General features: G+C 46.8%; 1 protein-coding gene across 10 annotated transcripts in view; it reads right to left on the reverse strand.

Annotated features, from left to right (window-relative positions):
• The window catches only part of CDK16 (cyclin dependent kinase 16), a 51,674-nt gene that overhangs the window by 21,811 nt on the left and 2,278 nt on the right, over nt 1–27,585 (reverse strand). For 3 of the 10 annotated variants that reach the window (XM_035140678.3, XM_088659022.1, XM_035140679.3), the window contains exons 2-4: nt 6,132–6,271; nt 2,510–2,650; nt 731–864 (exon numbers count right to left, since the gene is read on the reverse strand). In XM_035140678.3, coding sequence (XP_034996569.1) covers nt 731–864; nt 2,510–2,650; nt 6,132–6,249 — 393 coding nt within the window. In that variant the 5' untranslated portion in view covers nt 6,250–6,271. Of the gene's footprint in view, nt 1–730; nt 865–1,885; nt 1,987–2,509; nt 2,651–6,131; nt 6,272–26,963; nt 27,031–27,200; nt 27,298–27,585 lie in introns of those variants that run through there. The other 7 variants (XM_035140683.3, XM_088659026.1, XM_088659027.1 and 4 more) reach the window with 5 other exon arrangements.

The following is a 27,585-nucleotide window of genomic DNA, read 5'->3' on the forward strand; positions in this document are numbered from 1 at the left end:
TTTGTGTTCCGCTGGTCTCTGCCAGGGCAGAGACCAACGGAACACAAAGGGCAACCAGCTGCAGCAAGGAAAGAAGGCAAAGGAAGATCAGCTGAGAGGCGCTGGCAGCCTTCTTCCCTTGCTACAGCTGGTTCCCCTTTCGCTAGATGAATGCCCTGATTTTCTGATCAGAGGATTTTATGGCCACGCTTCGCACGATGAAAACCTCGTCGTACAGCGAGGCAACCTCCGATCAGAAAATCCTTTCGTTAAGCGAAATTTTCGTCGAGCAGGGCATTCGTCTAGCGAGGCACTACTGTATTTTGTTTAAGATTTCTTGGTGCAGACTTTGTTATTTCCTGGCTTTTTTAGGGTGGGGGGGAGAGAATTAGTGTGGGTCATATATACAGTGGTACTTCTGGTTACGAACTTAATTTGTTCCGGAGGTCCGTTCTTAACCTGAAACCATTCTTAACCTGAAGTACCACTTTAGCTTGTGGGGCCTCCTGCTACCGCTGCCACGCGATTTTTGTTCTCATCCTGAGGTAAAGTTCTTAACCCAAGGTACTACTTCCAGGTTAGCGGAGTTTGTAACCCAAAGTGTTTGTAACCCGAGGTACCACTGTAGAGCCATCTCTATACATCCCTTCCATGGTCCTCTCTAAAAAGTGACTTGCGCTAAAGGGAGATGGAGAAAGCCCCTCAGTGACAGCTGCCCTGAACTTTCCACGCCCATCTTTAACGCTCGCACCTCAGTGGAGATCTTGCGTGCTGGGTTGTTCCTCATGCGCACTCGGACTGGAGATTGCACCTCATCAGATGATGTCCCTGACGCCTGGTCGCTCTCACCATCTGAACCCATCTTGAGGTCTTCGTGGACAATTTCTGCATCACAGAGAGATGGAGATAGTACAGGCAGGGAAATTAACAACCTTCTTTTCAAGCAACTCCCTCTAATACCCCTCAAGGATCTCCCGTGGTTCTCAATATGTCATTTCACCTTCCCTTCATGGCCACCTACCCACTGCCCCCCACCTTTGCAAAAAATGTCTATTCTGTGGGACAGGCTGTCACCACAATTGGCCTCCCACAAGCCAAAAAAAAAAAAAGGTCTGGTCTTTAATGTAACAGATTTCTAAATTGGGCTGTCACATTTTGAAATACTCCCCTACGTACATTTAAAACTCCTCGCAAACAGAAAATCAGTGCAGGAGGCAAAAATCTGGGCTAGAACGTTTCTTCCTGATGTATCTGTTTTCTGTTTTCAGTTAATTTTTCCATGTTAGACCATTCAAAAGCCACTCCCTCCAGCCCCCCCCCCCCGGTCTGCTGCTTACGTAGACCAAGACCTCGCTGGTTTGAATAACATGCCCCTTTCTCACCCCAATCCAATTTTTAAAAATACCCACTGGCACGATTTGACCATGTGTGTTATAAAGTATCATATTTTAATAAGAAAATCCCCCTATAGCCCAGTATGGTATTTAAGTACCCGGTGGTTTTAATTTTTTTAATAGATTGTTATGGTTGATAAGTCAGACAACAGAAACTTGCACAATGTCATGTAACGAGTTCATGGCCAAGACAGGTGACAGACCCGGTTCCACACCCAAGGTTCTAGAGCAAGGTATGGGAAAAGTGTGGCTGTCCAGGTATTGCAGCACTCCAAACTCCCATCCCCCCCAGTCAGCCTGGCCAAGGGTTGTAGTCCAACAACATCTGGAGGGCCAGAGGTTCCCCATCCCTGCTCTAGGCACTGAACATGTTTTAAATACTAACAGCGACCTTATAACCTGTGTCTAATAAACTTTCAATAAAAAAATTAAACAGATATATGTTATGTTGGTTTCGTGTCAGTTTCACTTCCATTTCACGTCACACCACCCTGCTCTGTGTGACATCTTACCTGATAAAGAGCTGAGAAGAATGCAAAAGCCTGTCACACTTTTTAACATTTTGGTTGACTCTCATAAAGGTGGAGATTGGGGAGTTTTCACTCCTGGGGATCTAGAAGGACAGGAAGCCGCTTCAGAACAAGTCATTCTGCTGGTCCACAGGAGACCTTCCAGTCCTTCTGGAGATGCTGGGGGCTTTGGCAGGCTCCATCATGGGGCCACAGCCCTGTCCCTATGAGCCTTTGTGAAACTGAGATGAAACCGAAACATTTCCATCTGGTCAAAACTGGCAACTGACGCAATACTGAGACACAAATCTTAAGATCTGTGTTGATAAGGAGCTAGCACCTGAAACCAAGTTCCCAGGGAATAAGGCCCCTAAGCCTTGGTTCCCAGCACCCTTACCAAATGCCTTCTGAAGCAAGAAACAGAAATGAAAGGCTCAGGGTTCCCCAGACTTCTTGTTCAAGGGATTCCCAGCTCTGATGCAGCCCAGCTTAGTGACGAGAGGCCCAGGTTGGAAGGATTTCAGGTGGGACTCCAAAAAGGCTCTCCTTTGAACCGGCCAGCACTGGCCAAGCCCCTGCCCACAGCAAGGAGCCCTCCTGGGCACAAGTGGGAGGTGCAATAGTCACCTAGTCGGGCGGAGCGGTTGAGGTGGGTGCTCAGGCTGCGGCTGACGGCCAGTCGGGGCCTGCGGAAGGAGCCTGCGTAGCGGTGCAGGAGGGCGTGGACGCTGCGGGAGGTGCTGGGGCGCACGCTCTTCCCTGTGGGGCCTGGGGGGAGGGAAGCGGGGAGGGAGAGAAGCCCACACATGGACAGCCAGATGGGGCAGGTGATACAAGGGTTATGAGAGGTGCCAGAGAGTCAAGCGGGCAGTGGGATGGAGCAGGATTGGGGGGGGGGGGACACAGCAGTTAGCAGCAGCAGAGGCAGCGGCAGCGTTGGCATTGGGGAAAGAGCCCCCCCAAATGTCCATTGCGCCACCCAACCACAAAGGAGAGTTTAAGGGATTGAGGAAAGAAAGTGTGATATAAAGAGGGAGGAGGGTAAATAGGAATCGCAGACACTCCAAAGGGAGGGAGAAAGTTGGGACACAATGGAAGAGAAGCACAGATGGCAAAAGGTGACAGAAAGAGAAAGCAATATGCATAAAGAGGCAGGGAGGGAAAGGGAGTCACACCACCAGAACGAAAGGAAGGCAGAAATAAAGCAGATACACAAAAAGAAGGGAAGAAAAAGAGAGAGAAAAATATGAAGGAAGGAAAAACAAAAGAAAAATCAAAGTAGAACGGAAATCAAACTTAAAGTGGAATGAAAGGGGCATAATGGAAAGAAGGAAGGACTTACCTGAGAGGGACAACCTTCTCCCCACAGCTCTGGTAACCTGAGACATCCCCACTTCAATATTAGAGGAGTGGGGTGGACAGTTATAATGAACCCCAATGACCACCTGATCCGTCACAACTGAGGACCCAACTTTCCAGCATCTGATACCAGAGCCACATCAAGGCCTTTACTCTACCTGGCAGGGACAGGTGACTATATGGCTTAAAATCAAGAATGTTTTCTAGTGTGGTCTCTGGAGCACCTAGCAGATACCTTGGAATCCCCAGGTTAAACTTTAAAAAAGAAAACCAACAAGTTTCTAGTCTGCAGTATGACAGAGATAACCTAAAAATGGCAAAGACAACTATAATCTGAATACACCTATGAGAGACTTCTGGTGGTCAGGATTACCCCCTCTTCACAGTTCCTTCTTCTTTCCTCAAGGGGAACTATCCCTCTTCTCCATCCCTTCCTCCTGGTTTTCAGTGCTCAGTGATTGGATCAGTAGCTAGCCATTCTCTGTGGTCTTTCCCTCCCTCTGACTGCCAGAGGATTTGCAAGATGGGAGTGAAGGCCTCTTACTGGGCTTCAGTGCAGCCAAAAGCCTCTTGGTGCTGCTTCTGCCGACACCAAAGCTCAGCATAAACAGAGAGAAACACTCCCTGCTCCCATGTGTCTGCTGAATCCATCCGCGTTCTCTGCAATTCCTAAAACCAGGAGGAGGGGATGTCACGCTGCCAAGGAGATTTGTGGAAGGCAGTGGATGAGTCCTATTCCCACTTCCCCTTCATTGTCACCCTCTAGCAAAGGCGGTGCAGTCTTATGGGCAGAAGAGAAGGCCCCTTGCCAATTCCCAGTGGCCACCTAGTTCTGGTTGCCAAGATCCTTGCAAAGAACAGGAAGCTCTTGCCAAGTACTTTCTGAAGCAGGGAAATGGAAGCTGCTGTTGGACTCCAACTCCCATCATCCTTGATCACTGGCCCTGCTGGCTGGGGTTGATGGGAGTTGTGAGTTCAGCAACATCTAGGGCTGTAGGTTCCACATCTTTGTTCTTAGGATAATCCAGTGCTTTAAAAAAAATGTTTGGGGGTACTCTCATTTTCCTGCGTCCCCCCAGAAAAAAGCACTGGATAAATCATTTGTGAATTATGATGGCTAACACTCATGGAAACTTGAAATTGGTTGTTTAGTGGAATCTATTAAATGCCTAATTCCCAAATCAGTAACAAGCCTGCGTCAACAAACTTTAATATTTCTGTAATTCAAAACCAAATGGATTAGGGGTTAGTTTATATTCTCTGTGCCTACATGGTCTGCATGACTACCGTAAGCTTCCAAACACCACTGTTTTTCACATGCTCTGGTGTTGGTTGCTACCCACCCACCCCTTTATTTTTTTGAAGGAAATGTGAATGTCCCATTTTATGTTAGTCTTTTACTGCCCTAAACTAAACATTTTAAAAGGCTGGATCTGAAACCAAGCCCTATCACGTTTGACTAGTATCTACCTGGCAGATTCAACGTTTCCTTTTCATACAGTGTTCATTTCTGATCCAGCTGTTTGATTTGTGGTCAAGATCTCTCTTGCATATCACACTGAAAAGCTGCTCCTTTTGGTTTGTTGACCAGTAAACCTTTAGACTCGAGTGCGTGGTGGCACTGGCATGTTCCTGCTTCCTCTCCAGGTTAGTAAACAGAGCATGCAAGAAAGCAGCTAGTCAGAGAAGGGTCCGTGGAGATGCATGACCCTGAGACCAGCGAGCCTGGTGGAAACCACCATTTTATGTCCGCTACTTTCTCAGGAATTGGCACATTCATTGAGGTCTTGAATTAAAAGATAAGGCTGCATCCAATGTCAGTCCTGAGCAGAGCAGAGCACTCCCTGAAATTAATTTTGTTTGTTATAGTTGTTTAGTCGTGTCCGACTCTTCGTGACCCCATGGACCAGAGCACACCAGGCACTCCTGTCTTCCACTGCCTCCCGCAGTTTGGTCAAACTCATGTACAAGAACACTGTCCAACCATCTCGTCCTCTGCCGTCCCCTTCTCCTAGTGCCCTCAATCTTTCCCAACATCAGGGTCTTTTCCAAGGATTCTTCTCTTCTCATGAGGTGGCCAAAGTCTTGGAGCCTCAGCTTCAGGATCTGTCCTTCCAGTGAGCACTCAGGGCTGATTTCCTTCAGAATGGATAGGTTTGATCTTCTTGCAGTCCATGGGACTCTCAAGAGTCTCCTCCAGCACCATAATTAATGGACAGGACTAACTCAGGTTCATACTCTGAGTACGGCTAGCAGAGGCTACAACGGCAGCAGACTTTTGACTGAGTTTGTAACATGGTGAGCTAATTACAAATTCTGATAGGAAAAGTTTACCCAACGCCAACAAGACTGAAAACAATTATGTAATATTTGCACACGTTAAGCTACTTGTATCTTCCTACAATTTCTTTTCTAAGGTTTTTTTAAAGAAGTTAGAACCTTGAACCAGAAATTCTCTGAAAAGTACAATGAACGTATGAAGGCAGAAAGACAGGGACTGAGGAACCACCAGGAGACACTAGTGTCTGTATGATGTATGCACTGAGTTAGCTACACTTACAATTTTTCTTTATTAAGCAGTTTGTAAACTTTTCCAAATAAATAAAAGTATTAAGCAAAAAGGTCCCAGCACCTGACCACTGAAATCCTCAGCCTGAACGAACTGCAAACAAACTTCCCAGTGTTCGACTCCCCCCCCCAGCTCCTACTCTCTAAAACAGAAACTTGCTCTTTTAGCAATACTTCAAGTTGGAGGGTTCCATAGTAGGCAGCAGACTTTGAGCAGGACATGGCACTCCTGAATGCGTTCCTGGGCATGTGAGAGAGAGCATCAGGGGAGCTCCCCCGCCACATGCCCTGTTCTCTGCTGCTGGCAATCGAGAGGACTCACCATTATCGCTGCTGTTGTTCTCCTCTAGGTTGATGGGCTCATTGAGGTTTTTCTCCGCTGTCCGGCTCCCACGCAGCGTCATGGACAGCTGCCGCTTGATCTTCTTCATCCGATCCATGGTGGGGAAACGGCTGGAGTCACTGCATGTGGCAACAAGAAAATAGACCGTTAACCCACAAGGTGAGCATATGAGCAACTCCCACTTGATAGGGAATGGGGACGGGGAAATGCCAGTCCACGGGGTGATATACAAATCCTAACCCCAATCCACTCTTAATGTAGGATAAGCCAGATGTAACAAAATGTACGCCTATACAGTGCACTTCATTATGAATCACCCTGTATTTATCATTTTGATCCTGCTTCTTTGCCTACAAGGTGGCCCATAAAATATTTCAATGCTAAAAAAAAAAAAACCACTTAAAAGTCAATAACACATGGTTGGGGAACTGAACAAGATTGTCAAGGAGCTACCCCTACACATCCAAAAACAGATCCTCACAAACACACCAGCGGAACCTCGACCAGGAACTTTCTACCTTCTACCTAAAATACACAAACCAGGAAATCCAGGACGCCCCATCATCTCAGGTATTGGCACCATTACAGTGGGTGTTTCCGGCTATATGGACTCTGTTCTGAAACCATATGCTATCAGTGCTCCCAGCTACGTACGTGACACCACAGATTTTCTGAGGAAAATACAATCTTTGAACAATCTTCCTAACAATACTATACTAGCCACTATGGATGTGGAATCTCTATACACCAACATCCCACACAATGATGGTTTACAAGCCATAAGGAACACCATTTCAGATAAAACCACAGCGGACTTTGCTACCAAACTCTGCCACTTTGTCCTTACCCACAACCACTTCAAATTTGGTGATGACCTGTTCCTCCAGATCAGCGGCACAGCCATGGGCACCCGCATGGCCCCACAGTATGCCAACATCTTCATGGCAGATTTAGAACATCGTTTCCTAGACTCCTACCCACTCAAACCTCTCTTGTACCTACGATACATTAACGATATTTTTATTATCTGGACACATGGACTACAGACCCTGGAAACCTTCCACCAGACATTCAATGACTTTCACCCCACCATCAACCTAACAATGAACCAATCCATGCAAGAAATACATTTTTTGGACACTACTATAAAAATACAGCATGGACGTATAGACACCACCTTATACAGAAAACCAACTGACCGACAAACATATCTACATGCTTCTAGCTACCATCCCAAACATACCAAACAATCCATCGTATACAGCCAGGCCCTACGTTACAACCGTATCTGTTCCAACTCTACAGACAGAGAATCTCACCTAAGAGATCTCCAGCAAACCTTTTTAGAACTAAAATATCCACCTGATGAAGTTAAACAACAGATCAACAGAGCCAGACTGATACCTAGGGAGAACCTGCTGCAAGACAGACCCAAAAAAGAAAATAACAGAACACCACTAGTCATCACATACAGCTCCCAAGTTAAAACAGTACAACGCATCATCAGAGATCTACAGCCTCTCCTGGACAATGACAGCTCCCTTTCTCAAGCTCTGGGAGGAAGACCTTTCATTGCCTACAGACAGCCACCCAATCTTAAACAACTCCTCACCCACAATAATACAACCACCAGACTTAACATGGACACTGGTACCAGAGCCTGCAATAAACCCAGATGCCAACTTTGCTGCCACATACACCCGGACAACATCATTACTGGCCCCAACAACATCCAACATACCATCTCAGGACTATTTAATTGCTCATCTTCTAACATTGTGTATGCCATCAAATGCCAACGGTGCCCTTCAGCTCTCTATATTGGATAAACAGGCCAAACCCTACGCCAAAGGATAAATGGACATAAATCTGACATCAGGAACCATAAGACTGAAAAACCAGTAGGAGAACACTTCAATCTCCCAGGACATTCTATACAAGATCTCAAAGCAGCTGTTTTATTACAGAGAAATTTCAGGAACAGACTGGAAAGAGAAGTTGCTGAATTGGAAATCATTACCAAGCTTAAAACCATGGAAGCACCTGGGATGAATAGAGATATCGGATTCTTATCTCATTATGCATGATCAAGCTTTCTTTAGCACCTCAGCCCAGGACTAATTGCAGCCATCAGCAGCCATTAACACCCATCTACAGGTTTACCACTCCCATCAGCCCATCTCCCATTCCCACCGACCCCCACCACCCTCTGTATATATATAGGGTCTGACACTTCTGTTTCTAGTGTATCTGAAGAAGTGTGCATGCACACGAAAGCTCATACCAAAATATAAACTTAGTTGGTCTTTAAGGTGCTACTGAAGGAATTTTTTTACATGGTTGGGGGGGTGCTAATCCAGGGACAGCAAGAGTGCACTGTGGATCCTGAATGCTTCAAGGGTCCTGGACCTTTGAAGAGCCACCTCACATGCTACTCACATTCAAAATGCATCTGTCTTAAACTGTATTTTTAGACATGTAAAATATTTATGTCTCGGGTTGTGTATTATGGTGACTACAGTGAAAGGACTACAAGTAAAAAGTCTCTGGAAGTATGTGGGGAAGGAATTTTACAAAGTTAAGAAAACTACCAATCAGATGCCTAGAAAAATAAAGAAAAGGTCCCCACATGCTTCTGGAATGCAGGTAAGGAGGGGGAAGTTTCCACAGCTGCAGTGCCCCCCCCCCCCGAGAATGCCCAACCGCAGGCCCCCTTAACAGCCAGGGCCGTCTTAAGCCTATCTAGCTCCGTGGTTCAAAGATCCCTCCGGTGCCCCCCCCCCATTTCCCTGTTGCTTGTTGATTGAAAATGCCCTGTGTATCTAAAGCATGTGCAGCGCGATCCTAAGCAGGTTTGAATGCAAGAGCAAAACAAAATTCTGAAGCAAGCTTTCTCCCTGCCCCTTGTCGGCAATACAGTCTTTATCATTTACACTGCCCTAGGAAAGACCTCCGTTGAACCTAGTGGGACTTACTTCAAAGTAAAGCCAGTTGCAAGAGATCAGGGCCCTCCCTGCCTTGGGCTTCAAAAGGACTCCTATATGTCTCCCCAACCTGATGCCAGAGTTTGATGTACCTTCTGCGAGGGGGGGGGGGAGGGAATAGCCTTTAGGGTCTGGGATGAATTTTGAGGGAAAGAGCAAATTCATCCCTGCCTTGAGCTATACTTCACTCAATGGGAGGGAGGGAGGGAGGGAGGAATGGGATGGAACGGAACGGAACTGAACAGAACGAGACAATAAAAGCCCGGCTAACCTTTTCTTGTCTCGGGTGCGGAATTGACCATATGCTTAAAATGAGTGGACGTGGATGGCAGTGGGTGGGGGTGTGGGGGGGTGTGCATCACTTCCCCCAAGGCTCAGGTAGGAGCTTCCCTACCTCCCCCCCCACACACCCCGGACAGCTGACACCGATGCCCCTGCATTAGGGTTAATGCCCCCCCCCCAGCCCTTATTGACTCCATGTTTGGCTAAAGTCTGTAATTTTCTCCTCCACCACACCATTAAAAACAGGTTGCCTTTTTCAATTAAGAGCAGTCAATTCTCCTAATGACAATACATTATATTTTCACTGTTCTCCCCACCACTACCACATGCACAACCACCAGCTCTGAAAGAATGGGAAACTCTACGTTTTCATTAGACGTGATTAGCGAGAAAGTCCAAGAGGGAGGGAGATGGTTTTTAAAAAGTGAACTAAATACCAGGGCCTTCTTCTTGTTTATTATTATTAAACTAGCACACTTTTAAATAAATTGGGATTTTGTACAGGAGGCCGGAGGGGCGGGGAGGCTGGCCGATGTGGTTTACTTCAGATTCAATGCAGAATATTGCATGGCATCTATTGCACAGCGACAAGGGCTGCGAGGTGATGCTGGGAGGCAGAGCATCCAGCCTCCCCCTCTTCCACAGCGCCCTCCCGAACTTGGCGCTGTGGTTCCCTGCACCACTAGCCTCTACGGCTATGATGCCAGCACAACCCTAAGAGCCTCTACAAAGAAATAAACCCTATTGAATTCAATGGGGTTTCTGGCAGGTAAAGTAGGTTAGGATTACAGCATAATCTGGGAGCAAAGAAGCACCTGGAAATGGATATATTTATGAAAGGGCCCTTTAGCCTTTTAATTTGCCATTTCAGTTGTGTAACTGACAACCCCGTCTGTCACTCAGTTTCTCCCAAGCTTTTATTTCAAACAAGGTTGCAAAGAAAGCTGATAAGAGGTTCCTCAAGAAGATTAGCAACTGCAAACAAGTCTGCTTGAAGGACAGCTTGCCCAACCCCAAACATAGGAAGTGGCAGAGTCCAGCCACTTGTGCATCAAGCTCAGGATTCCCAACACTGACTGGCAGTGGATTTCAGGCAGGGGACATTTCCAGCCCTATTTGGAGATGCTGGGGGTTGAACCAGGGCACACCTGCTCTACCTCGAACTATGGCCCTTTCACAGAAGCGGTGGGGATATGAATACATGCTCTCTGTTCATGTAGAGGTTGAGGAGGCCTATGAGAGAACGGAATGTGCAGCCTCAACCCCCCCCCGACTCCTCTGCAACATACAGGGGCTCCATAGCAGATTTGGGGTCCTAGGCTGACAAAAGTGTTCCCCCCAAAAAAGAGAAAATGTGAAATCCACTGCTCTGAGGCATCAAAAATTCCCATTTGAGGACTTTACACTAGATTTGGGGTCAAATGAGACAGAGAGGGAGAGAGGGGGGTGACCCAAATCCTTCCTTCTGTATAAGGATGGGTTTTATTTTCTGCTTCTCACCATATTTGGAGATGGAAAGAAATTTTGCCCCAGGGCAATTTGGCTAGCGACACCATTAAGCATAATTCATTCCAAGCGCATAATTTGGAGGGTGTGTGTCCACGCTCACCATACACACAAAGAGCCAGCCATAACAAAGAGGAGAAGGGAAATGATTTCATTGGAGGCTTCAACCGGCCTCGTTTGGTCACAAGCTGTATTTTGGGGTATTCTTGCTTTCATCTGCCTCTTGAGCCTTTCCGTAATGAATGGTGGGGTTAAATATAGCCCCAGGAGCCAGAGTGTGCAAGGAAACCGCCCAGTCTGGGTATTCAGTTGACAGATGGAATCCAAAGGCAGCTTAAGAAAAACACAGGTGATGGTCTGCTGGGGGTCAGGTTCTTCAACTGTAACATATTGAATTTTAAGGTTATATATATAATAATTGTTCATAAACATGTACATGAGTGTACAGGCACATGTCTGAAGCAGCACAGGAAGACAGGCCTGACTGACACCATTTTGACTCTCTCTCTCTGACCAGGTGTTCCTCTGCAAGGAAGAAGGGGGGTGGGGGGAACCTTCTCATTGTCTCAGGAATTAAAGTGATAATCCCTGGCATCCTGATACCTGAGTGCCAGACAAAAGGGTGTGATTAACTTGGCTGGGAAACAGGGAGATGTAAATATCTTTTTTTTTTACTTGATTAGGTTTTGGGGGCAGGGGGCAGGGTCCAGGATGCTCAGATTTCTGCCACCAGACCTCCCCTTTCATGATGTACCTATGATGAATTTAGGGAGGGCGGTCTTGGGCTACACCCCTTCTCTGACGTATGGGTGATGCTTCTGGGGGGTGGGCTGAAACCAATTTCAAATTTCTATTTAAGGGCAGGACACCTTTGTTTGGGGTTCCTTCCTTGTTCTCCTGCATGAGGGGAAGGACCCTGTTGCAACAGCAAAAATAAAGGCTTTGTCCGGTCTTCGAGATAAATGGCACAAACATTATGTGTGTGCTGTGGTCGATTACATTTTCCCAACCTCTAACCTTCCTGGGTATCCTTGAAGTTTAAGAGGAGGGCAGTGAGGCTGGCAGAACACGATGGAGCCTTGAAACCTGGATCAGCGGTCATTCCCTCCCCTGCGTCTTAGGCTAAGCCGCCCTGGGCTCCCTCTCTGCCAGGCTGGCATGGCCAAGCCAGTGCGATGTGACAAGCTGGGCGCCCAGGGCCATGAAGGAGGCAGCAAGCGCGGATGCAGGCTGTGAGCAAAGATGATGTTCCTCCCCCTGGTCTGTCACTCTGCGTTAAAGAGGACTGGGACGGGGGGGGGGGAGCCCTCGTGGCCCCGGTGGCAATCGTAGGAAGCGGAGAGCAACGCGCCTCACGCAGAGTCAGAGCATCGCACCACGAAGCTCAGTACTGTCTACAATTGGACTCCAACTCCCATCAGCCCCAGCCAGGAGGGACAATGGTCAAGGGGGGTGGGAGTTGGAGTCCAAGCAGCTTTGCCACCCCTGCTCTACAGTGCTTGGCAGTGGCTCTCCTGGGTCATGAGATAAGAACATTGGACATTGGATTCTTATCTCATTATACATGATCAAGCTTTCTTTAGCAACTCAGCCCTTGCTTTTTCCTGCAAGACTAATTGCAGTCGTTAACAGTCATCAACAGGTTTACCACTCCTATCAGCCAATCCCCATTCCCACCACCCTTCCCCACCCTCTGACTATACATAAGGGTCTGGTGACTTCTGTTTCAGTGTATCGGAAGAAGTGTGCATGCACACGAAAGCTCATACCTATGACAAACTTAGTTGGTCTCTAAGGTGCTACTGGAAGGATTTTTTCCCCCCAACTACAACAGAGCAACATGATTCAGCATGACTACTCCTTGTGGGCAAAGGCGGCTGCATTATGGCAGAACAGCGGAAAAGAGTGCAGCTCAGGAGCATGTGAAAAAGGCATGTTGGGAGCCACAGGTGAGCCAGGTAGCTCCAGCTCCAGTCTTTGCTGGTAACCAGGTAACCAGCCAGATGCTCTCTGGGTGCTGCTGGATTACAGCATCTGGTCTTGAGACCAGCTTCTGGCTGGTTCCCACTGGGGTCAGTCCACATCTAGCATTCATACAGCACATCACTCCATACAGCCTGACCAAATCAGAAGAGCACATGGGCAGTGCAACTAAGGACAAATGTTTTCAATATTTAGCTTCCCCAAGTGCTTGGCATTCTCCTAGTCCTGCCAATCATGCAACAACTTTAGGCTGGTACCTAAACATGTTTTTGCTTCCCTGACACCCTAATTCAACACAGACAACTTCAAAATGCACACAAAAACATTCCAAGATGTTCTGCATCTGCGGTGCAGGCATGGGTCATTCTGGTTCCACCACCCCAGCCCAGCCCTGGCCCAGTAAACTTCCTATTTATACCTGATCTTCTCTAAGCTGGGCCCGAGAAAGCAGCAGCCAGCAGCTACACAAGGCCAAATATATCCTTGGGGTTGCAGTGTTTCCTTCCACCTTCCACACTCCAGGCACTGATTCCCATTAAGAGAATCCCTTCCCTCTGTTATCCAACTAACAAGTCTGGTCTCCTGCCTGTCTTCTGATAAACAGCCTTGACCCTTTGATGGAGAGACTTTAGTCTAAAGGAGTTAAAGAGGGGACGGGGCTTGTCTGCCAGAGGGTGCCCTCAGCTGTGTTTGCATCCTCCAGGAACCTGAAGTTCGGCTTTTAGTTTGGAGAGTTAAATAGGTAAAGGTAAAGGTACCCCCTGACCATCAGGTCCAGTCGTGGATGACTCTGGGGTTGCAGCGCTCATCTCGCTCTGTAGGCCGAGGGAGCCGGGGTTTGTCTGCAGACCGCTTCCAGGTCATGTGGCCAGCATGACTAAGCTGCTTCTGGCGAACCAGAGCAGCACACGGAAACGCCATCTACCTTCCCATCTGAGCGGTACCTATTTATCTACTTGCACTTTGACGTGCTTTCGAACTGCTAGGTTGGCAGGAGCTGGGACCAAGCAACAGGAGCTCACCATGTTGCAGGGATTCGAACCGCCAACCTTCTGATCAGCAAGCCCTAGGCTCTGTGGTTTAGACCACAGCACCACCCGTGAAATTAAATTCCACACAATAAAAGAACCAAAACTGGTAAAAATATATATAATCCCCTTCATTTCAACAGCTTTTGCAGCTATACAAATCTAATTAATGCCTTGCTGAATCAAACCAAGGTCCGTCTAATTCAGCAATCTGTCCTTCTGAACAGAGAATCATCCAGATGCAAGATAAGGCACAAAGGTTATATGACTGTCCCCTCGACTACGTCTCAATATCTGCTGCTCAGCAATATACTGCCTTCTACAGAGGTTCAATTTCACTATCACAGCTGATCCTTTGCTATGAATTTGACTAATCTATTTTTTAAGCCATCTGTGACTGAATTTAGATATGCAGCACATAGTACGGAAATCCATTTTTGAATACTCCCCTATGTGGAGAAATGGCCCTTTAGTTCTACTGCCAACAATTTCATCCTGTCAGGCAGATAAGGGCCTAATAATTTTTTTAAAGTCATCACTTCACGGCCTTGCAGTTTATTCCTGATGGCAACTCCACTGGGATGCTTCTCTCAGGAGCAAGCTCCATGCAAGCAAGTGTTAAAAGTTTGTGGTACAGTATCTGTGAAATCGGGGGTACAGTTTGTGGTACAGTATCTGTGAAATCCTTCCTCCTGAATGAGCCCAGGGCAGCAAACATATCAATAATAAAATCATTTTTAAAACTCTAAAATAGTTATCTCAGGGTTGCCAGGAACAGCCTCTTTCAGGCATCAAATACCTTTAAAAAATTCTCTTGAAGGTCAGTAATGAAAGAGACGGACACCTCACCAGAGAGGGCATTCCACAAATGGAGCCACCACCAGGAAGGCCCTGTCACAGGTCATCACCGATTAGGCAGCCGCTAGCGGTAGCACCAGCAACAAGGCCTCAACTGCCAGTTGTAGGGTCCAAGAGGACTGAGATTGGGGAAGGTGCTCTTTTAGGACTGAACAGAGAACCTTCTGCATGTGAAGCATGTGCTACAACACTGAGCTTTCCGCAGTCCCCCTACAATTATTATTATTTTAACACACATCTATTCCACTTTTCAGCCAATTTGGGTTTCCAAGCAAAGGGATACGAGGGACCTCCTGGCTTGTGGAGCAGTCCCTGACTGCCCCTGGCTCTTGGTCCTAACAGTGAAGGCTCACCAAATTCATAGTAAATTTAAAGAACATAAACAAAAACTAGGCTTTCTGGAAGAACCCTCTTTATTGGAAAAGAATTTAATACAACCGGAAATCAAAATCATTTCAAAGATGTATAATGTACTGTTAGAATGGGAAACCAAAGATGAAATGGGCAAGGAGGTGATGACAAAATGGGCTATTGACATAGGGAAAAGTATACATGTTGATCAATGGGAACGTTTATGGAAAACAACATGGAAATTTACAGCCTCAGAGGGAGTCAGAGAGAACATGGTCAAAATGTTCTATAGGTGGCACTTAACCCCTGTCAAAATTCACAATATGTATAAGACCAAAGATAATTTATGTTGGAAGTGCAGAGGGGAAACGGGGACATACATACATGCATGGTGGCACTGTGAGGGAATTAAAAATTTTTGGAATCAAGTTCTTGAAGAAATCAAAAAAATACTTAAATATAATATAAAGAAAAGCCCTGAATCCTTTCTGCTGGGGATTACAGATAGTACAATTAAGCCACAGGATGAGACATTGTTCTTGTACGCAACAGCAGCGGCGAGAACTCTGATCGCATCCTGTTGGAAGCAGAAAGAAATACCCAGCATATTGGAATGGCAGGAAAAACTATTAAGTTATTTGGATTTAGACAACCTGACTAATTCAATTAGAGGACACTCTAAAAAAAATTTCAGCAAAATTGGGACAAATTTGGGGAGTACATGAAGGGACAGTGCCCCATGGTAAAGTCTTGGGTCTACTTCTAGCACCCCGTATTGAGCCAAAAGAAAATAAAACATATGGAGATGAGGGAAAGGATAAATTTATTATCTTATTATACTATTATACTATTATATTTTTTTTTTACAATTTAAATGTTATTAATGCTATTAATCTGATACCTTATGAAATGGATATTGGACACGTGTATTGAATTATATCTAATGGGGAATGCGGTAATAGGAAATAATATCTAGAGAAATCTGAGAATAGGGATAAGTGGGAGTCTTTAGTAGGAGTTTAGATAACATCACTACGGATTGTTTCTGGATGAGAATGAAAAGATGAATGTATGTTTCCCCTCTTTCTCTCTTCCCTCTTTTTCTTTTCTTCTTTTTTCATTTGTCTTTCTTCTCCTTTTTCCTCCTCTTTCTTCTTTTCCCTTTCTCTTCCCAATACACCCTTCCCCCCTTCCCTCCCTCCTTCTTTCTTTTCTTTACTATCATATAATTTATATGATTTTGTATATTATAACTTACATGATTTTGTATGATTCTGTACGTTATAATTTATATGATCTTGTATATTTGAATTTATGTTTGGTATGATTGTGATCTTTGAGTATGCGTGGACTGTATTTTAATCTTAAACCTTAATAAAGTATTTAAAAAAAAAACCAGTGAAGGCTCTTCCAACCAGGGGGAGCAGCAAACGGAGGGGCAGCTGTGTTCAGGGCTTGACAGATGGCAGAAGATGCCAACCCACAGAAACAGCCCTTCTGGTGATCTGCGCAGCCTAAGAGAAATGGCTCAACATTCTGGTAGAACTGGGAAAATTCCAGGCATCTAAGAATCCAGGAAGGTCCTGGAAATTAGATACTGATGCCTAGGAATTTCTCTTTTATGTTTTAAAATACAGTATGCAAAAGAAGGGAACAAAGTCATCTAGCGGCACTTTTTATATTCATTATTTATTATTCAAAACTAGCTCCTGATAACCCATCCTCTTCTCCCAAATATTCTTTTGCAGTCTAGCTTGAGCAAAAAAAGTAGAACCCATGGGAAAATTGCACAAACTGGGTCTCACTCAGTTCTTCACAGCTTCCTTTTCTATGGGATAAAGCAAGCAGGTTGCAGGTGAAGGCACAGTTGCAGGGTGGGGGTGGGGAGCATTGTTATCACTCCAGATACTAAGGGCACCAGGGGACAGTTTAGCCTCCACCCCCAAGAGAACATACAACCCCCCCTCCATTTAAGTGAAAGACTTCCACTTCCTTGTATAAGAAAAATGAAAGCACAGTACAGTACTTGGAGACTTAACATTGTGGGGTTTTTTTTTTTTTGCAGATACAGAGATCTCGCAGGCACTGGCAGAGGAAGAGGAGTGCGGGGGGGGGGAGCAGACCACCCCCGGCAGCATGATCCCGGTGGGGTGACATCGCGGCTGCCCCCTCCCCCCACCCGCGCTGGGCACCACGCCCCTGCCTGCTCCCCCCCCCCTGCGAGAAATGCCCCTCCGCAAGGCAACTTCACCACCAGCAGTAATTGTTTGGGTCCTTTCTTTCCCCCTTTTTGAAAATAGGGACAACATTTGCCCTCCTCCAGTCTGCTGGGACTTTGCCTGTTCTCCAGGAATTCTCAAAGATAATTGCCAGTGGTTCTGAAATCACCTCTGCCAGTTCTTTTAATACTCTTGGATGTAGTTCATCTGGCCCTGGAGACTTGAATACATCTAAATTAGCCAAGTATTCTTGTACTACCTCCTTACTTGTTCTGGGCTGTGTTTCCCCTGCTGAATCATCTGCTCCATATTCTTCAGGTCGGGCGTTGTTTTCTTTTTTGGAGAAGACTGGGGCAAAGAAGGCATTGAGGAGTTCTGCCCTTTCTCTGTCCCCTGTTCGCATTTCACCATCTTCTCCTCTAAGTGACCCCACTGTTTCCTTGTTCTTCCTTTTGCTATGGACATACGGTACCCATAAAAGCCCTTTTTGTTGCTTTTAACCTCTCTAGCAAGCCTGAGTTCATTCTGTGCTTTAGCTTTTCTGACTTTGTCTCTACACGTGCTGGCTATTTGTTTGAATTCCTCTCTGGTGGTTTCCCCCCTTTTCCATTTTTTGTATATATCCCTTTTAAATCTTAACTCACTTAAAAGTTCTTTAGATAGCCCCCCTGGCTTCTTTAGGCACCTTCCATGTTTCCGTCTCATTGGTATTGCCTGAAGTTGTGCTTTTAATATCTCCCTTTTAACAAACTCCCAACCATCATGAACTCCCTTCCCTTTTAGGATTTCTGTCCATTGGATTTCACCCAGCGTTTCCCTAAGTTTTCTGAAGTCGGCTTTCTTAAAGTCTAGAAATTGAGTCTTAGTATGCTTGGTTGCTCCTTTCCGCTGTATAATAAACTACAGAAGAGCATGGTCACTCCCACCTAATGATCCTGCCACTTCTACCCCACTAACCAGGTCATCACTATTGGTTAAGATCAGATCTAAAAAAACTGATCCTCTTGTTGCTTTTCCCACTTTCTGGACAATAAAGTTGTCTGCAAGGCCAGTGAGGAATCTGTTCGACCTTATGCTCTTGGCTGAGTTTGACATCCAACAAATATCAGGATTGTTGAAATCCCCCATTACTACTATCTCACTTCCTTTTGAATGCTTGGTCATCTGTTCTAGGAAGGCTTCATCTGTGTCCTCAGTTTGGCTTGGGGATCTATAGTAAACTCCCACAATGAGATCACTGTTATTTCTCTCTCCCTTAATTTTGACCCAGATACTCTCAATATGGCTTTGAAGTTTTAAATCCTGGATCTCTTCACAGGTATACACATCCCTGACGTATAATGCCACTCCTCCTCCTTTCCTGTTTGGTCTATTTCTCTGAAATAGATTGTATCCCTCTATTACTACATTCTAATCACCAGGTTTCAGTGATGCCTATTATGTCGTATTTAGTTTGCTGTACCAAGAGCTCAAGTTCATCTTGTTTATTTCCCATGCTCTGTGCATTAGTATACAGACATTGAAGACCACTGATCATTCCCCCATGACTCTTATTTAAGGATTTTTTTCTTCCCACCACTAAATCTACGTGCTGTTTGCTCCATTTGGTTCTTGACATTTGGGTGATCATCTTCAGCATTTGATAGACTCCTACCTTCAGGACCACTGTCTCCCTCCCCCACATAAGTCAGTTTAAAGCCCTCCTGATGAGGTTTTTGAGTTTCATGGCAAAAACATTCCTCCCAACCCTTGTGAGGTGCAGCCCAGCACTTGCCAGAAGTCCATCTTCAAGAAACTGCAGACCATGATCTAAGAATCCAAACCGTTCCTTCTTGCACCATTTGGGAAGCCAGTTGTTCACTTCCCCTATTTTTCCCTCTCTCCCTGGGCCACGTCGTTCAACTGGGAGGAGAGATGAGATGACAATTTGTGCATTTAATTGCTTCAACTTCCTGCTGAGAGCCTCATAATCACTTTTGATCTTCTGAAGGCTATGGCTTGCAGTGTCATTGGTTCCCACATGGAACATAAAGAAGGGGTATATGCCTTAAACTTATGAGTAAGGAAGAAGGGGTATTTGTCAATGGGTTTTATGATTCCTTGCAGCCGTTCTGTTACATCTTGGATCTTGGCCCCAGGTAGACAGCACACCTCTCGAGACGTCTTATCAGGCCCACAGATCACTGCTTCTGTACCCCTCAGTAGGGAATCCCCTATCACCACTACATGCCTCCTCATAGGCTTGGGCGGGATTCTTCCATGTGCTGTCCCTTCCAAGGTCACCTGCATATTCCCGGAGGACTTTGCTGCTTGTCTTCATATTCCTGATCAACTGTGATGAGGGAGAGATCTTCAAATGGAGTCTGTTCTTCATCTTCCATGTTAAGGGAGAGCACTTCAAATTGAGTCCCACAAAACTGGGTGCAGAATACTGCATGCATGGCTCCTTGTGGATATGAGTCATTTGTCCAAGTCATGGGGGCCTCCATGATGGAGCAGACGACCCCTGATGTATCCTAGACCCAGCATTCCCCAGGGCAGGGCACATATAAGGAATATCCAGCCACCATCAGTATTTTTATGGGGTGGGGGAAATGAAAAGTTGGTGGGGATTTTCAATCCCAACCAATATTTTTCTAGCAGTGGTGGCCTCTTGTCATCAGTTGAGGCTTCCTCCCCTCCCCTTCATTTCTGCTTCCCCATATGCCTGCATTAGGTAGACCCATGTTACTGACCCAGATGGTGATTCATGGAGTGAGTCAAAGAATGCCACTCCTTGCCGGCATGAGGAATCCTCATTCGCCTCACCCTGGATTAAGTGATCATATGCACAATTGCTAGATTCTCTCTGGAAGACGGGGCTCACTATGCCATAGAGGGAAGAAGTTGTTTCACTTACAAGCGTAGGAAGAACACAGCTTCTACTGAGCCAGACCATTGGTCTATCCAGCTCCGTTCTTTCTACACGGACTGGCAGCTCCTCCCCAGGATTTCAGGCAGGGACCTCTTCCACCCCCACCTGGAGATGCCAGAGACTGAACCCAGGATCTTCTGCATGCCAAGCAGATGTTCTACCACACCGCTTTGGTCCTTCCTCTGCTTCAGGGACACTTTCCAAGGAGAGACTAGGGTTGAAGGTCAGGACCCCCCCCCAATCCCCCTGAAGTGGACTAGCACATCCACTCCACACCCAGCACTCCTTCCCCACTCCCTGCCTTTCTGCTTCAGAGTTAGCAAGAGAGGAGCCAAGTTGCTTTCCACCACCACAGAAAGAGAGATAGCAACTTGCAAGTGACACAAGGAAGGTAAACTGGGGGGGGGGGGTGGCACTTCAAATGGCCCTTTCCCTAGGCCCCAAAAGAGAAGCTGCAGAAAGAAAACTAAAGTATCCATTAGCCTCTGCTGTACCCAAATAGCAAGATGACAGCCAGAGCCCAGCACTTGTGACTGATTTGCTTACGGAAGAACAACAACCAGGGCACCTCGTGTACATCCTAGAATGCTTGGCTCTGGCAGGCAGCACCTGCTGTCTCAGATTGAGATAAGCACCTCTAAATGATGCTGGTAGTGAGATTGGGCTCCAGAGACCAGCTTGTGGTCTGGAGATTGGCAGTGATCTCTGGATCACTCCCACCCCTTCCTGCCCTCCAGCCCACAGAGAGAGGGAAAGGATTAAGAGTCAGAGGTTTCTTTGATGTTGTCCTCGGATGCTGAAGAAGCAATCCACTTTTCATATTCCATTTTAGAGCAGGAGCTTGCCTCTTCAACTTTAAAGACACCCCAACCCACCAGTCTCATCCTGTGGTGCCTGTGGTTGCAGCAAGTGTGCCTACAGCTCAGCACTGGATCCCCAAACAACTCTGTGGAAGGGTCTTCTGGCCTGGGCAAGATGGAGGCAAGCAAGACAGCACATTAAGACATGTACTCCAGACCTCACCTGGAGTACTGTGTCCAGTTCTGGGCACCACAGTTCAAGAAGGATATTGACAAGCTGGAACGTGTCCAGAAGAGGGCAACCAAAATGGTCAAAGGCCTGGAAACGATGCCTTATGAGGAACGGCTTAGGGAGCTGGGTATGTTTAGCCTGGAGAAGAGAAGGTTAAGGGGTGATATGATAGCCATGTTCAAATATATAAAAGGATGTCATATAGAGGAGGGAGAAAGATTGTTTTCTGCTGCTCCAGAGAAGCGGACACGGAGCAACGGATTCAAACTACAAGAAAGAAAATTCCACCTAAACATTAGGAAGAACTTCCTGACAGTAAGAGCTGTTCGGCAGTGGAATTTGCTGCCAAGGAGTGTGGTGGAGTCTCCTTCTTTGGAGGTCTTTAAGCAGAGGCTTGACAGCCATCTGTCAGGAATGCTTTGATGGTGTTTCCTGTTTGGCAGGGGGTTGGACTGGATGGCCCTTGTGGTCTCTTCCAACTCTATGATTCTATGATTCTATGTCAGGGTCCATCAGCCCTAACAGAGGGACAGGACAGAACTTCATGAGGATGGAGGCTTTGATGTAGTTGAAGCCAGGAGGAAGGCATCCGTTAGGATATTCTCCTATCAAGGCTCAGCAGATGACTCAATCAGGACTTGAATGAGAAAGGCTCCACCATGGACGGGCCACTCCGGGATTATCCTTGGGGTCAGCTGCCTGGGCTGCACAGGTTTTTAGTTAAGCTTCAATACATCTGCATCCCAAGCCCATGAAGAGACATGGCACAAAGAATTGGCCTGTGAAATAGCTCTCCTTTTTTAATTTTGGTTCTCTTGGCTGCTTTGGCAACGTGGGGCTATTGGGCTATCCTTGTCGAGACTCAAGATGGCTCTAAGCATGCCTTCCAGTTGTCAAGACATTATGCGACATATTCAAGCAGAGCCCCCACCTCCCCTATCATTATCTGCTCCCTTTCCCTCTGAAATATCATCTGCATTTTTGCTCATCCTTCTTTCCTTTCCCTTTTGTCATATTTGCCCAAATGAGACATAACAGGAAGGAGGCAATATGTAAATATCCCATCAATGCCTGGGTTTGTGTATTTCAGATCAAGAGCTTTTAATACCACATGGTGTCATTGCTATTACATAGCCCTGTGATGGGCAACCTTTTGAGCTTGGTGTGTCAAAATTTGCCAAAAAACCGAGCATAACTCAGGTGGTGTGTCACTTCTAGAAAAAACACCATAATTTCATATTTATAGTTTAAATAACAAAAATGTATAATTGTAATATATAACTGTATTTAATAAACCGAAACCTAATTATTTAACCAAATCAAACCAAAAACCCCTTATTTATCACAAAGTGCCCTGAGTTGTTGAGATTTTTGGGGGGAGCTGCTGACCAAAGTTGGAGGGTTTTGGGGGGGTGCAAAAGTTGCTTTGCTTTTGGGGGGGGGCAAAGCTGCTGCACTTTGGGGGGGGGAGAACCAGAAATAAATGATGAATAATACCTTCTCTGGAACTAACACGCAGCACCAACGTAGTCTGCCAAAGCGCAAAAAACCCAGCACAGAACGGGTTAAAAAATGAATGCTGTTACACCCAATCATCGTCTGCCAAAGCGCCAGAAAAAACAGCACAGAAAAGGCTAAAAAAACAATCTATGGCTACCAGCAACAACAACAACAAAAAAGGACCTGGGTTTTAACAGCGGAGACAAGCTCTAGCGAAGACAAGCTGTAGGAGGAGCGGGAGAACAAATGGGGGGGGACAACAACAACAACAGCAGCAACAACAACAACAACAGCACGAATGGGCCGATGGGGCGCGTGCCAGCAGTGAGGGCTCTGCGTGTCACGTCTGACACGTGTGTCATAGGTTCGCCATCACTGACATAGCCTGAGCTCCTATAATCACACTCTTGGCTCCTTGGCCACCATATTTAAACTTTTGTTTAAAGAAACAACCATGAAATGAATCAGTACTGTTGAAACATCTGGTAGTTTGACCAATTGAGTCTATGATTCAATTGGTCACCCATCTCTAAATCTAGAAAGCTTCTGAATAACTCAGCCAGGGTAAATAACAATCTAAGTAGTAACATCACTGTCAGAAATTGCAGCCTGGCACTGGAAGAGTCTCAGAAGATGAACTTGGGTTTTTAGGTAGCCCTGGTGCATTTGGCAACTAGACCCTCTCAGGGAAATGAAGACGTCCGCTCATGTTCTGTATGGATGGAGCAATCACTTGCCCCAAGGACTCTATTTCACTCTTGACAAAAAATAGACCTCTCTATTATCTTGAGTCTGTATTCCTAGATCCTATGCAAGATAATGGCCAGCATTTTCACTTACGGGGTATTATCAATTACGGGGACATGTGGCCTTTCGAATGTTGATGGATTCCCATTGCCTGGGGCAGGCAGAATGGGCAATGATGGGAGTTACACTCCACTCCAGCAACACCTGGAAGGCCACCAGGTCCCCATGCCTGTAGGACAGGGGTAGGCAAACTACCGTGTTTCTCATATTTTAAGACGTCCCTATAAAATAAGCCATGGCACGATTTTCAGAAGGCAAAAAAATATAAGGCATCCCCCCAAAATAAGACATGCTGGTATGGCAGGGCACTCTGCGCCAAGTCCCGACCCAGCGGGACCCGGCAAGGGCCGCAGCACGCGCTTTGCCGAGCCCCGACTGAGCGGGAACCAGCAAAGGCAGAAGCCCGCCGCCGGCTTGGAGCTCGAGCCGGCAAAGGCAGCAGCGCGCGCTTTGCCGAGCTCCAAGCCGGCGGTGGGCTGCTGCCTTTGCTGGTTCCCGCTCAGTCGGGGCTCGGCAAAGCGCGCGGGAGCCGGCAAAGGTTCCTTGGCTCGGTTCCTTGGCTGTAACCTGATCCCTTCTGCCCAGTGTGGCTTTTGGGCGCACAAAGATCCCCTTCTCTTCTCTTTCCCCTTTTTCTTTTTAAAATGCTCTTGCTGTGCTGTCGCGCAGACCCCGCCTGGCCGCCAAAGTGGGTGTGGAGATGGAGAGAAAGAAAGAGAGAGCTAGTCGGGGGGGGGAGGGGGAGCCGACGGCAAAAAAAAAAAGCAGGAGCGGGGGGAAATCCGGCGGGATGGAAAAGCCCCCAAGTCACCCCCGCGCGCGCGGGCGAAAAAGCCAGCAAAAGGCACGGTGAAGGGAGCGCCTGAGTCCCGGCGAGGAGCAGGACGAGTCGATCGTGGCAACAGCAGGAGGGGGGCGAAGGGAGAGCGAGAGAAGTCTCTTTTGTTTTAAATTCCCTGGCTGCAGCGTGAAACTGACACTCAGGAAGAGGGAGGCCCGGGGGCTGATGGGGGATGTAGTTCCGCGCGGCGGGGAAGGCGCACCCCCCCCTTTTCTAGCTCTGGCGGCGGCCTGAGTGCGCTACCGGGAGGGAAGGACAGGGGCGGGAAGAGGGGGGGAAATCGAGAAGGAAACAAAGAGAGGTTAAAGAGACTGAGGTGGAAGGAAGATAGGGAGAGGGCCACTGCTCAGTGCATGGAGAGCAAACGGCTTTGCATCGAGCTCCAAGTCGGCGGCGGGCTGCTGCCTTTGCCGGTTCCCGCTCAGTTGGGGCTCGGCAAAAAATAAGACACCCCCGAAAATAAGCCATAGGCTTATTTTCTTGAGTAAAAATAAATATAAGACATGTCTTAAAATATGAGAAACACGGTAAGGCCTGGGGTCCGGATGTGGCCCAATCACCTTCTAAATCCGGCCCGCAGACGGTTCGGGAATCAGCATGTTTTTAAATGAGTAAGAACAGGGGTCCCCAAACTTACCCGGTTACGGGCCGGTGCCCTCCGTGCTGATCGCGTGGCGGGCCAGCGGGCGGGGGAGGGGCAGGCACCCGTGCACATGTGCACACGCTATTTCTGGTGCACTTCCGGGTCGGTGCGCATGCACACGGATTTCCTCCACCCTGGAAGTGTGCCGGAAATGACACTTGCACATGCATGCAAGCTATTTCCGGCGCTTTTCTGACCTGGAAGTGGGCAGCCGCACCACACTGTGCCAGTAAGAGCGGCTGGCGGCAGTGGGTCATCGTGGGCCGCATAAATGAGCCTCACAGGCCGCATCCGGCCCCCGGGCTGTAGTTTGGGGAACTCTGGAGTAGAATATGCCCTTTTATTTAAAATGCATCTCTGGGTTATTTGTGGGGCATAGGAATTCGTTCATTCCCCCCCCCAAAAAAAATATAGCCCGGCCCCCCACAAGGTCTGAGGGACAGTGGACCGGTCCCCTGCTTGAAAAGTTTGCTGACTCCTGCTGTAAGGTGTCATATCCATGAAGACAATCATTCATTTTATGTCTCCAAGGAGCAGTGTTAAAACACAAAAATGTAAGCTAATTGCCAAATGGCACCTTGAACCTGGGTTACGGTCGCCACAACGGAATGTCTATGTGCCCTTTTCTTGCAGTGAGATTGTTGTTGTTGTTGTTATTGTTGCTGTTAAGCTGTTAAGAAGCTAAGCTGTCACTTAGCTTCCAAGTATCCCGTTTTTCATGGGAAACCCCCGGATTTTAATCCGTTTCCCGCTGTTCTCCCGAATGGAGAAAAATCCCGGAAATCCCACGGATTTCCTACCTGCCAGGGAGCTTCCATTTTGGGTGCTGCTCTGACCATGTGTGGGCACCGGAAATAGGGCAGAGCGGCACCGGAAGTCGCTTCTACGCATTCCCGGTGGCCATCTTGGTGGTGGCCACATTGTTAACAGCTCCACTTCTGACAAAAAGCAAGAAAGAGTCCCCACCTGTATTATATTTATTTCACTATTACATTGCCAGCTCATGCTCATTCTGGGATGGCAACAGACAACGGGATAAGTTTCTTGAAGGGATCATGCAAGATGCATATTCATTCCACAATTTCTCTTTCTCCATCCCCAGTCAAAAATCAGTGACATACCTGGAAGGCTACCTCCTTCCTGGCAGACATAATTTATTCCCCTAGCCAGGGGGTGGGCCAAGAAGCTACATAAGGGCACTGAAACTCCTCCCTCCCAGGCCCATCTTCCCCATTTGGAGATTTTATTTATTATTACATTGTACAAGCCTTTTTTTTTTAGACAGTGGGACCCAAAATGGGGGCAGACTAATGAAAACTGAAACTACCAGGATTCTAAGCTTAGTGTTTTTGTGAGCTTGTGGGATACCCAGGGCCCTAATGTTAACAGGGCCGTTTCCTGGACACAGAAAGGGAAGCCAGGAAGATCAAGAGCCAAAACAACCCAGAATGTGCTTCACAGCTGCACAGACTACAGCACAATCCTAACCAAGTTACTGAGGTGTAAGTCCCAATTAGTTTATTATGGCTTACTCTCAAGTATGTGCACACAAGGACTGCACCCTTACAGTGCAATCCTATGCACATCTACTCAGATGTAAGCAACATTAACTTCAGCAGGACTTGCTCCCAAGTAAATGTGTATAGGACTGCAGTTTAGTGACCATGAGCACCACATGATGCTCACAATGCAGTTAAAGAATAGCAAGGGAGTTCTAATTCTTATGAATGGCAGAGGTTCTAATCTAGGTTAGCTACTGAGGGCATGCTAACAGGCCAGGGGGTGGAAAGATTACTCCAGGCTTGCTAAGATAGAGTACAATCTGATAGGCAATACAAATTTAACAGTTCAAAATCCACTCACTAGGTAGCCTTGGGAAAGAAACTTATCTGTTCACCATCCACAGAGTGGGGAAATTCTCAAAGGATCACTGCAAAGGTGAATGAGAAACATCATCACACACTGAGACGCCCAGGTGTAGGGCAGTATATAATTCAAATAATAATAATAATAATTTTAAAGCTATAGAAATAGCATAACATGATGAGCCAAGATATTAAATATTGGATATGGGAATGCAAGAGCCAGAACAAAACCCACACTCAACTGTGAAGTTCACCAAGTTGCCTTGCATTCAGCAGAGCCCAGACCATTGTCCTTGCTGGCAAAGGCAGATGGGAGTCGAAATCCAAAATATCTGTAGGGCAACAAATATTCATATTGGAGAAGACTCATCTTATGAATAAATCAGAAGAGAATAATAAAATCCTCTGGTGCACAGAGCTACAGAAGTAACAAGTTCTTTTCTCCATGGCTTTCTTGTTTGTCTCTTCCTCTGAAATATACAAGTTGCCTTGGCTCTCTGCTTTTGGGGGCACTTTTTAGGCAGTTCACCTGATCTCTGCCTGTGATCTGGCTTGTATGGGTTCAGCTGGGGTTGGAAGTAGGTTTGTCCTGACTGGGGCAAGGAGAGGGACTAAATGGC

The sequence above is a fragment of the Zootoca vivipara genome, chromosome 15 (genome assembly GCF_965207765.1).
Source record: "Zootoca vivipara chromosome 15, rZooViv2.hap1.1, whole genome shotgun sequence".
Taxonomy (NCBI): domain Eukaryota; kingdom Metazoa; phylum Chordata; class Lepidosauria; order Squamata; family Lacertidae; genus Zootoca; species Zootoca vivipara.